General features: G+C 46.1%; 1 protein-coding gene across 1 annotated transcript; it reads left to right on the top strand.

Moving 5' to 3' along the window:
- Positions 1-10773: 10773 nt before the first annotated feature.
- On the top strand, positions 10774-12057 carry Ivl (involucrin). Its single transcript, XM_038311652.1, has one exon. It carries the CDS (start codon positions 10774-10776, stop codon positions 12055-12057), a length of 1284 nt encoding a protein of 427 aa, XP_038167580.1.
- The last annotated feature ends 608 nt before the right edge of the window (positions 12058-12665 follow it).

Genomic DNA, 12665 nt, shown 5'->3' with positions numbered 1-12665 from the left:
TGTTGTCTTTTGGACATGCATGGCATGACTATCACCTCAGGAACATAGTAACTATGATTACCTATTCATGTACTTAGCCAGATGAAGTCAACTAAAACTCTAGCATAGGTGAGAAAGATGTTCTTCAGGCCCTACCCCTTAATGAGGTGCTATTGGTAGCTGATAGTTGCTGAGGGAGAAAGAATCGATGTGAGAATGTTCCCTGTGGGAAGTTTCCTGTACTTCAGAGCATGGTCCTATAACCATGCATATAATGGTGATGCTTATAGAGCTTAGAAGAAGGAGGAAGAGTAGGAGGAAGACAGGGAGGAAGAGGACATGAAGTTGGGAGGGAGATACATCGAGCAGAATAGAAGGAGGAAAATGGAAGATGGTTATCATCATATACCATTGTATATATGTATGAAGTTCTGAAGAATAAAAAAACTTAATTAAGACAGAGTTTTTAGTGTTGGTAAAGTACAAGCCAATCAATTGTTTTCTTTTATGAATCTTCAATATCATGTATAAGGATTTTTTGTCTAATTTCAGAATACAAGGATTGTCTCCTTTGCTTTCTTCTGAAAGGTAAAATTTATATGTGGTGATGGGTGTGGAGAGAAGCTGATGGGAGGTAGGCTAAGTGACTCTCCAGCTAGCCCAGCGCTATCTGTGAGGCTGTTGTAGGCTAATGCGGCTCTCCAGCTAGCCCAGCGCTATCTGTGAAGCTGTTGTAGGCTAATGTAGCTCTCCAGACAGTCCAGCACTATCTGTGAGGCTGTTTGTAGGCTAATGCGGCTCTCCAGACAGTCCAGCCCAGCACTATCTGTGAGGTTGTTGTAGGCTAATGAAGCTCTCCAGCTAGCCCAGTGCTATCTGTGAGGCTGTTGTAAGGTAGGCTAAGTGACTCTCCAGCTAGCTCAACACTATCTGTGGAAGACTGTCCTTTACCAAACTGCTTTGACATCTTCAGCCAAAACACCTTGTCATGCTTATCAGAGTTTCTTAGTTGTATGATTTCTCTATTGTAATACTAGTGTTTTATTTACTGCAATGTTACAGTTTTTAAAATCATGAGAGGCAAACAAATGTGTCATTTCTCAGACTTGTTATGACTATCCTAAGTTCTTTGAATTTCTATGTAAATATTAGAATAAACTTACCAATTGCTACCAAAACAAACAAAGAAATCCTGCTGGCCTTAGTCTGACTGCTATAGCATACTCTGGCCAGTGATGACTGCCTGGGTCAATATGGGCAGAGTTTAGAAGGACTAGAAGTAGGCAATGAGCGCTAGTTAGTCATCTGGAATTTCTCCTTGCAATGTTTTTCATTTGTGGCCTATATCCTCACAAGCCCATACTCTGCCTATACTGTCTCTTGATTCCTCTCGAATCCAGCTTTTCCCTCCCATCCACCTTAGGCTGCGTATGAACTATTTTTTCATTGTTGTGACAAAATATCAGGAAAAAATTAAGGGAAGGAGGTTTTATTTTTGCTTACAGTTACAGGTTCCAATTCATCGTGGTGGAGAAGTCATAGCTGCAGGAACACGCAACCTCTGGTTATACTGTCTCTATAGATAGGAAGCAGAGAGACCCTTGAGAGTTAAGACTCAGTTCCCTGTTCTCCTTTTCATTAAGTCTGTGGAAAGATACCACCAATATTTAGGGTGGATCTTCCTCTCTCAATTAGCCAAATCTAGATATGTGTAGCAGTTTTTATCCTAGGTTATTCTAGATCCAGTCAAGTCGACAGTCATGATTACCCATCACAGTTTGCCTTTATGAAGATTGCCAATAGGTCCCACATACCCGAACACAATAGACATTCATAGTCTTATCTTTTAAAACATTTAGTAAGAGTATATATATTCAGTGGTACACAATGTGATCATTTAATATTACATGTACATTGTGAAATGATTGCCACATTCAAATTAACATCTCCATCACCACCCTTGCTGTACCTTAGATATTCAGCACTTACTCATAACTGGAATTTTGCACTACCTGACCAACATCTTGTTTCTCCTCCCCATTAGCCATAGAAATCACTGCTTGGCCACTGTTTCTATAAATTGGAGTTTCTTAAACTCCACATCTATCTACAGCAATTTCTCACATTCTGCCTCACCCCTTTCCAGCAACAGTATAACTTCTTTTAGGACTCTCTATCTATCCATCGTCCTGGAGAGCCCGATGTTTTAGTTTCTCCCCATTTCCTTGACTCCCTTCGCATCTGCCTGACCAGAGACCTGTGAGAATATCTTTCCAGCCTCTTCCTTCTTCTGTTGGTGATTTCACTTTAGATGACGACGTCAAACATCACACGCATTCAGACGCTGTGTAATGTATGGGCAGACCTCTTTCTGAACTCAAGGTTTATACCTCTCAGTGCCATGTAATGGCTGCCTGAATGGGAACCTCAAACTTGACCTGTTCTAGAACTCACAACTCAGAGTCTCTTTATCTCTGTTAATGGTAGTTCTATCCTATGGTCATACAAGGCTAAAATGTTTGAATCATCGTTCCTGCTTACATCTGATCTATTCCTTCTGTTGTCAAAAATCACCTGTAATTTGACTCAATCGTTTCTATTAATACCACCCTGTTTCTGCGATATTGATACATTTATACAATTGCCTCTTACGGCTCCAACTGCTTCTATTCTTGCCAGAAAGACACTTTGAAAATGAAGCCAGTGCCATTGCTTCTTTTCTGGTCTCAGCCCCTGGAAAGCCAGAGTTGTAGCATGGTTTCCTCTCATGGTCCCCTCTACTCAGGCCCCCAACCTCGCCTCACTCACATGCCCAGTCACATCAACTATCTTGCTTCTTCCAGGAGATTCTCGCCTAAAGGTGTTTGCTTCTCTGTCTCATCCTCCTCCATTTAATCTGGTGCTGACTTTCATTTCTTCCAGTTCTTGCTCTAACTATTCCACCAAAAGTCTGACCCTGAGCTCTAGACTTCATTAGATGTCTTTTCTTGCTACATTTTCCCACATAGGATGTTAACAGAATGTAAAATGCCTTGTGTTTGGTCTGTATATTTGTTTTACCTATGGTTGACCTGCCACAAAGAAATTCAAGTTTTCATACAAGAGAGATGTTTCCCTGTTTGGTTTAAAGCTAGACCATGAGGGCCTAGGACACACAGGCACAAGAATGCTGTCAATCAGCAGCAGTTAATAAAATCCAGTCATTAGGCAGAAGGTGGAAAAGGCATTTCCAGGAGAGAGAGCAGATTATAAATGTATAGAAGTAAACAAAGGCAAAGCAGAGACCTAGGGCTTAGCCCAGGCTTCCCCTACTTTCAGTGACCCTCTTGAGTCTGTGTCATCCTTTGTGAGCCAAGAGGTCATCCCCTTAACATTCTCAGTGTGGTCGGAGGTGATTCAGTGGTGACTTGGCCTTAGGTTCCTGACAGAAGTGCTGGGGTGCGGTGGGGGAAGCATAAGTGTGAAGCAGAGCAAGCAAAAACGTGTCTGAGAGATGAAGCTTGGTTCACTGCACAACATATAACCCTGACCTCTAGCCTCCCACCTTCTTCACTCTACACAGGCTTTCTAGTAAAACCCGAATGGTAGGAAAACAACCTTTTACCTGCTTCCACACTTCCATTCTTGCCTGCCAGGTGGCCAGCAGTTCTGTCTTTTCTATGGCAGCCCTGAGTGGCTCTCCAGGAGGAATCCATCACACTAAATGACATCGCTGCCTCAGAATCTGGGAGCAGAGATCCAAACTTGATCCACTTTCTAGTGGTGAGTTTGCTGGCAAGGAAGATGAGGCGCTGTGAAGTCTGGGCTCCTCCTCTGTAACAAGAAGGGGATTAAAGGGATTGCGAATGGCAGTGGTTAGGATGAACAGTCTTACAGGATTTATTTCTTGTGAATGTCCCCCAGGGACATTTTCTCAGCCCTGTGTCTGTTTCAGGTGGAGCCACACAGGGTCCAGAGTACTCCCTTGGAGTGGCATTCAGTTACAACCCTCTCTGTTACTAAGCCCATCTCTTTATCAGGCCAGAAACTCCTGGAGAACAGCAGGGCCTGTCTTAAAGCAGGCTTCTTGAAGGCAGGGATTGTATCTCTCCAGCAGTCTGGGAAGATGGGCGAGGGCCCTCAGCACCCTGATGTGCATGGGACCCAAGGGCCTGTGCTCAACCTCTAGGCTGGATGACCTGGTTGGAGAAGTGTGTGAATGGGCGGGGGAGGAAGGTTGATAGGCTTGATTTGTTGCTCTGTATCAGAACGACTCATCTGGAAACCAAGGGCCTCAGATGGCTTCATGACAAATCATATACAAAACCAGAGAACAAACGGATGGGTCAGGAAAGGGCCGTGTTGGGGCATGTTCACCAGAGGATGTCAGCCCCTACTCCAGACAAGTGGTCATTCTACACCTCCTCTTCACCGCACTGGTAATGGGTCTGTCTTACTGACATGGGTCTGAGTGGCATCTCTAGCCACTCTCAGAAGTAATGTTGAGAGGAATTAACCAGTCAGGAGGCAGCTGGGGCAGGATCAGGTGCCCCCTGGAGTACCCTAATTAGCAAGAAAGAAGAGATGATCTAGAACTAGTTCCGTTTTTTGTCGGACACTTGAGGACTCTTCTGGCTGAGGAGGCTATGTGACTGGATTTCTACGACTGGCTTTCTCCTTCCACTGCTGTGCCCCTCACCCTTTCTCTCTACTGCAGGCCATGCCACTCCCTGTCTGTTCTCTGCTACACTGTACTCCTCCCACACTTGATGCCCTGTCCACAAACACGTGCTTGGAAACCTTAATCCCTGTGTGTCTTATCCGATATATCATCCCCACTCCCTCCTTCCCATTCGTTGATACAGCCCTTTCCCTTTTTCCCTGGCTAGGTCTATGCATACACTCCTCATTCCAGTATCTGGATACTTTTTCTTTGTCAAATCTTAATCCCAAATCACTATTTCCCCTCTGAATGCACAGATCCCAAGTCCCCTCCTTGTTCGATAGGAATACAAATGCATTTTAGTTTTTTTTATCACCTCACTGGGGGCACATGAGGCTTCACTGGAGAAAGAAAGATGACATGGTATTCTACAATGTGTTAATTGCCACTTGAGACCCAGCGGCAGGCGTATTAGATAGATCAGAAAATGAAAAGATAAACAACTTGGTTGCTCTGGCACAGTATGCCACTTTAAAGCCTCGTGATGTTTTTATTGTTGTTGTTTCGTTTGGTCTTTCATTATTTATGAGGCTATCATGAAACTTATTATATAGCCTGAGCCTGTCCTCTTACCTCTACCTATCAATTGCTGGGTTATGAAAAAGGCATGTTACCCTATGCCTGAAAAAAATGAGAAAATTAAAAATGAGAAAAATGAGAAAAAAATGAGAAAATGAGAAAATTAACCCTGATGATCTTTTAAAATCTCATTTTCTTAAAATCCTCTCCTTAGGCAAGTAACACACTACATGACTATCAGCCCACATGTATAATGACTCTCGACAGGCAGCAGCCAAGCATGTGCTCAGAATAAACATTATCTCACCAAATCCTCACAGGAACTTAAAGAGATGCTTGGATTCTCTTTTTACAAACACAAAGCTTCCAGAGAATGGGACGCCAGTACATGTTTTCTTCTGATTGGACTAGGTTAAGATACAGCTCCCGAGCCATAAAGGAATGCAGCTCTCTATCCTCCAGACCAAGGGTTATCCGAGACTCAACACCCTAAGGGTATTTTGACTGAATGAGAGCCAAAAAAAAACTAGTGCTTTGTCCAGAAAATCCAGAAATTATCATGCTATTGATAAATGATTGACGTATGGGACTTGGAGGATGTCTCTGAAGTAATGTAGTAAGACTTATGACGCTGCTCAACCCTGTCAAGGAGCCTGCTGGGGAAGAGATGCCTCAGACCACAGCCAGGGTGTCTGGGTTCCAACTCTCTCAGAGACTCACTGTTGACCTTGGACAGCTCTTAACCTGCTTTTCAGACTTCAGTCCCCGTGTGTGCAGCAGGAGATGGACCCCAACAGAGGAGATGCTGCAGCACTCCGAGCTGTTCTAAGGCAAGCTTTTAAAACTTAGCTTATTCTTCGACAGTTTCATATATCCTGGTTATATGCACCCCTCCACCTTCTTTCATCCTCTTCTGACCTCATCCACATTCTCTCATCAAGTCTTCATCCCATTCCTCTTAGCTGGAAGGAAAAGGGCAGAGGATCTCCCTTCTACTTGAATTACCAGTCTCTCATGCCACCAAATCTCTTTTCTCCTACTACCAAAACACCAGCTATTCCTTTGTTCTTCTTGTTGCCATCAACAAGAGCAGTGCTGGGAATGTCTTTCCATAGCATCTGGATTCAAACTTGATTCCAAAGGAAAGGCCAGCACTATAGGCCAAAAGTGAGAATGAGCAATTCACAGTTTGGGGCAGCCAGATGAAGTGATACAGAGAAAAGCAGGTCAGTTCATGCAGGTGCTCTGAAAACCCTAGAAGGAAAAAAATCATCCTTGTGTCATTTTTTTTGGTCTCATCTCTCCCTCAGACTCATTCTCTGCTGAGGATGAGAAAGGCACAAATGAACACAGGGTCAGATTCACCAGGCAGTAGAGGTGGATAAGAAGACTCTATACGTGTAAGAAGGCAGGTAGGTCAGGTTTCAGAAGGAGGGACGATGTAGGAAACGGTACCCTGAGGGCTAAAGGAAAGGAAGTCAGATTCTCTACTCGACAACAATGGACACATGCTGCAGGGCCATGCAAAATAAGAACATGAGATCTTCTGGCCCAAACTATCTTCCCAGGACCGTCAGCTACCATCTTCCCAGGACTAACGGCTCTTGGGGCTCTTGCAGAGCTATCCTCAACATCTCTATCGTCCTCCAGGGCAATAGATTTCCATGATTGATCCTTTTGGCTCCCCTGTTACCCTCTCCCCCACAAATAACCAGCAATTAAAGCAGGCTGTCCTGAAGCCTTACCCTTTCTGAGGAGTGGATGGGGGGTGGGGAGGTAGCAGGGGGGGGGAGGTGGGAAGAGGGGAGGGAGTGGGAATGGAGATAGCTGTGTAAAATGAAAAAAGATTGTGTTAAAAAGTTCTTAATAAAAATGACTTAAACAACAACAGCAAATCTAGTCTGCCCTGGAGGAGAGATAAAGCAGATATTTTCTGCCTCGAGAAATGGTCAGGCTTTAAAAGGGCTGTGGCAGATCTGGGTCAAAGCCTCTCTGTGGGTCAGAGGAAGCTCAAATGAGGGCAAAAGCCAGACAGTTTCTTGGATTTATCACAAGGATCTATGACTTATAAAGTCAGTCAGACAGCGCGCTAAAAGGATTTCTTATACACATGCATTCCTAGTCCCTAAGTGGGGCAATTTGAGGACAGAATATGGGGCCTCTGAGCATTAGAAGTCTGGGACACCCTCAGCCCCTCTCCCAACCATACACATGCTTCTAGGCTCCGTCGTCGGCTCTCCTTCTCACACCCTAGCCTTGCCCAGTGGTCAAACACTCATGCACACATACTGTCTTTTCAGAGTTACTATGCTCTGAATCAGAGGGTGGGAGGCAGATCTGGCAGATACCGAGCCTCTGGGAACCCATAAGACCGGTGTGACTTCCGGAACAGTTTGCTGCCCTGGCACTGTCATGGACTGAGGAGAGACAGATTCCTCCCATGTGAGGTCAGAGGTGGGGCATGAGGGCATCAGTGCCTATGTGAGGGGGCTTGGTTAGTTCTAGTGGGGTGGGGAAGGAGAGAAGTGGGGAGACAGGCAGAAGCTACCTCTCCAAGAGGAAGGGGGGCTGGAGCGAGCTCAGGCCAGAAGCTGAAGATCAGCCTGCCTCAGCCGATGGGGGAGGGAGTGGGTGTGGTTTGTCTCTTAAAGAGAGAGAGCAATCATTACAGTGGGGGTGCTTTCTCTACTGTAGAAAATAGCACGGTTCAGGCTGTACAGGGGAGCAGGTTGATCGTGCATGGCTAAGAGAATAGAGAAGGCCTAGGCAAATGTGTTCTAGAGATAAACTGATCTTGTAAGTCTGTTTAAAGCCTGAGCCCCAGGAACGTGAGGAATTCAGCATTGTAAACCTACCTGCTTAAGACTAAGATTAGATGTTCATCAGGGCAACTAAGGGGAAATGGGATACTTCTCAAAATTAAACTGAAATGCAGTTTTATCTTTATATTATTTTACTATTTCTTCTTTTATTAAGTTATAATAAGAGAATGTTAATGAATAAACTCCATAAAAATAAGCTGTTAGCCAGGTATTGAAGATAGAGAAGCCACAATTCAACTTTATTTTTCTGGCACACATATGGAGATGGATTAACACTGAAATATTAGGAAGTACTTATATGTAGGTGTGAGGTTTGTGCCATTCATTCCTTCAATTAGTATTGATACTATCTTAGTGTATGAGGTGACTTTGATAGGTTCTTGAGACAGTGGAAAGCACACCAGCAGTGCTTCTGCTCTTATATAGCTTGTTTTTCAGCAGGAAAAAATATAATAATAAAAACTGAATAAGAGCAAATAAAGTAGCTCAATTTTTTATTGAGTTGATTAAGGCAGAAGATGATCCAATAGCTAGGGTAGTCAACAGAGGACCTTAAAGACCCCAACATTTCCACCAAAGCCTGAATGTATGTCCAAGCCCAAGAAAGGAGCCTCTTGACAGAGGAAGAGAGGTGGAGCTTTTTGGATGTGCCCTAGGGACTGAGGACCTGGAGTGAGGCTGTAACACACCTGTCAAAGAGAGGGTAGCTTGTGTCAAGGTCCCAGAGAAAGACTGGTCAGATAAGGCAGGGACTTTTGTTTATAGCAGTGAATCTGAATCTTATCAGATATGGGTTGGGCCACCATGAGGACTGGGGCAGGGCAAGCTAAAATACCCACTCTAAATGTTTTCTAATCTATCTTTAGAAAATGTTCTGAAGCCAGGTGTGATGGCACATGGTTTAAATCCCAGCACTCAGGAGTCAGAGAAAGGTGAATCTCTGAGTTCAAGGCTAGCCTGGTTTAATGAGTTCCAGGACAGCCAGGACTACATAAAGAAACCTTGTCTAGACCTCCCCCTCCAAAACAGAAAATATTCTGAGATGACAATGGGTGATTTGATTGTAAGCTTGTATGGTGCACATTTCCAAAAATAGTTATAGTAAGCATTGATTATCACCATGAAATGCAATCCATACACCATATCTGGTTTCTACAAATTCCTTTCTCCTTACATGGAGAGAGCCAGGAGCTTTTAGGAGTATGGCATCCTTGGGAACTTCTATAAATACAGCTTTGGGTGTGATGTGGGGACTGGGAAGTCCCTGGCATACAGAGAGAAGAGCAATGTAAGCCACCTACTTCCCTCTATTTGACCCTCCCGAAGGCATGGCTTATGTCCTTACAGAGGGAATTAGGATATGTACTGAGTACACATGGGCTCCTAGCCCAGGAGAATGCCTGCCACATGCCCCTTTCAAAGTGATTCCTCACTGTCCGACCATAGATCCCCAAACACAAAGGCTATCATTCCATGCCCTTGGAAATGAGTCCCCCAATCTAAAAATTAGGTCAAACCCATTCAGATGGAAAGGTACATTTGTCTGAGGTTACAAAGTAGGATACCTTTCTCACCTCCTGCTCCTCTCCTGTGCCCAGGTCAGATGATCTCAACCAGGAGTAGATGAGCCCTCACACCCCCACGGTCAGACAGAAGCTGGAAAAGGAGCCCTGGGGCTGGGGCTGCTGCCTAAGATATCTGGTGAGTCAGAGAGAAGCTGGAGTTGACCAACTGGAGCGGTGAAACCAGTCCTCCTCTACTCTGGGAACTAGGCGAGGCGGGAATATAAAGGCCCCCGTCCCTGCTCAGCTCGGAACTCCACTGGAAGCCTCTGCCTCTCCCCTCTGTGAGTCTGGTGAGTGTTGGCTGCTGAGACATTAGTTGTGGCTGCAGACTTCCAACAGGCCAGAACATGGCTAGGGGTGTCTACTCCAGCTGGGGGCGGATATTGTTGTGGGGTAGATTCAGTTGGGCTACTTATCCTGCAAGGGGAGGGTTAGTGTGCAGAGGGAAACAAGCTATAATAATTTCTGTGTGGAGAAACCCAGGCAGAACAAGGGCATGGACTCCTATTAGACGCACAAGACTTTGTCATAACAAGCTCCATTTTCCCCTAACACTCCAGCAGCCCTCACTCCTCACTCCTCTGGCCCTGGGGCTACAAATCACTTACAGAAGATCAAGGAGGAAAGAAGCTCTCAGGTTGAGCAGGCCAACCTGCCAGTTTTAGAGAAAAAAAAATCTGAAACCCAGAGAGACTGAGTTGTCCAGAACTCCAGTGTTTCTGTGGGAGCCAGACCGAGGATGAGCTAGAAGTCTCCAGCCTGGGGCTGCTGCACCGGCTGGCCTCCCAGCTCCCTTCCCAGGGTCCTCTGTGAGGTCTTTCTTTTTCAAAAGTTTCCTTCGCTCTGTGATGAAATTCCAGAAATCATCTCTCCAGGACCCAAGGAAAGACTAGACAAAAGCAAGTTAATTAATAACCACTCCATTCTTGCAGAAGCCCTTTGGAGAAGGACCCCTTCGTTGAGCTCATAGAAGAGCTTTTCTGTGTGCTCACCATTCCCACCCTTCTTTTGCCTGCAGGAATCAAAGCTTATGGACTTGGAAAAGGCCCTATTCGAGAATAAGGCTGCCAAGAACCAGGGCCACTATGTATATATCCTGTGTATTCAGTGGTTCATCTCTTTCCATTGCCTTCAGTCCAACCTCTGATCCTTCTGTTTTTCAGTTTCGTCTATAGAAGCTTCCGAGATGTCCCAGCAACACACATTGCCAGTGACTGCCCCAGCTGTGGTTCAGGAATCCCTCAAGACTGTGTGCCCTCCAGCTCATAACCAGCAGGAACAAACAAAGCAGCCAACTTCACAGCCTGCACAGTGCCAGAAGGTATTCTCTGAGCTTCAAGAGAAGGGCTCCCCACAACAAGAGGAGAAGGGCACAAGTCCTGTGATGGGGCTGCCTGAGCAAGAATGTGAGCAGCAGCAGCAGCAGCAAGAGGGACCACAAGGGCAACAGCTGTCTGCGGAAAAGCCACAGCAGGAGATACAGGGGCAGGAATTGCATCTGGAGAAGCAGCTGCCATCACAGAAACCACAGGAGCTGCAGCTGGGGCAGCACCAACAAGAGCAAGAACTGCATGTGGAACAGCATCAGCATCAAGAGCCACAGGGACAGGAGCTGTGCCTGGGACAACAGCCGCAGCAGCAACAGCAGCAGCAAGACACCATGAAACCACAGGAACAGAGCCTGAGAGAGCACCAGAAGGAGAAGCAGCAGGATCCAGAGCTGTACCTGGGTCAGCAGCAGAAAGCTTCTGAGGAGCAAAAACTGATCGCAGAGGAGAAGCAGCAGGAGCCACAGGAGCAGGAACTGCACCACGAACAGGTGCACCAGGAGCCACAAGAGCAGGAGCTGCAGCCGGGGCAGCAACAACAGCAACAGCACTCACAGGAGCTGCATCTGAGACAGCATCAGAAGCAGAAGCTCGGTGAACCAGAACTGCACCTGGGAAAGCAGCAAGACCGGGAGTCGCAGGAACCAGACGTGCACCTGGGAGAGAAGGAGCATCAGGAGTCACAGCAGCCTGAACTGAACCTGGGAAAAAAACAGCATCAGGAGTCACAGGAACCTGAACTGCACCAGAAACAGAAGCAGAAGCTGCAGGAGCCTGATCTGCACCTTGGAAAGCAACAGCAGCAAAATACAGAGCACGAAGGTTATCAAGGAACACAAAGCTTAGGTCAGTCCCTTAAGCAAGAGAAAGCCTCAGGGGAACAGCAGCTGGATGCCTCACACCTAGAACAGGAGAAGGAACTCTTGGACCAGCGACGGGATCAAGACCTAGGAAAGAAAGATGAGCAACAGGAACGGAAGAATGAACAACAACCACCGGAGCACCTGACACAGCAGGAGAAGCAGACAGAGCAAGTCACACCAAGCACTGGCCAAGTCCAAGAGACTCAGCCAATCCAACCAGTGAAAGGAGACGGCTTGCTCACTACAGAGGAACAGGGGCAGAACCAGGAAGTGCACTGATGTCAAAACTAAAGGAACCACCCCAGTGTCCCAGAGACTCTCCAACCATCCCACATAAGGGAATAGAGCCATCCACCACACTTCCTCAGGTCCCTGGCTGACCCACTCATCTATGAATCTGCCTGGCCCTGACCTTTTTCATGCCTATGACAGACTGGAAAACAGGAAATACATGGCCCAGCATCCACTCCCAAGGAGTTCAGTCCTTACCTTAGATATCAGAGCCCCTTCCAGGGTGTGGGGGTGGGGCGGGATGACTGTCATTCGTGTAGCAACTTTGACTTCACGCCTAGTATTGTGGCTAAATCTTTGAATATGTACAACAATATATAATAAACCCCGAAAGCCCTGTGATCCTGTACTTACTTTAGCTTTTTCTTTTCTGTCTCTCATCATATTCAACAGCCTCTGAAAAAGTGCAAAAACAAACTCAGTCCTGAATAGAGGCTTCTATTCTGGCTGTTGGGGTGGCTTACCCATCCTAATTCACTAGCATCTTGCACTAGTTAAACAGCCTCGGCTCTTAGCCCACAGCAGAGCAGAGCTCTAGGCTTCTCACCTCAGTCTAACTCTCCACGAGAGGAGAGGAGCCAGAAATACACCTAGTG

This window comes from Arvicola amphibius, chromosome 14 (genome assembly GCF_903992535.2).
Source record: "Arvicola amphibius chromosome 14, mArvAmp1.2, whole genome shotgun sequence".
NCBI lineage: Eukaryota > Metazoa > Chordata > Mammalia > Rodentia > Cricetidae > Arvicola > Arvicola amphibius.
This window is presented reverse-complemented; position numbering and strand designations above follow the sequence as displayed.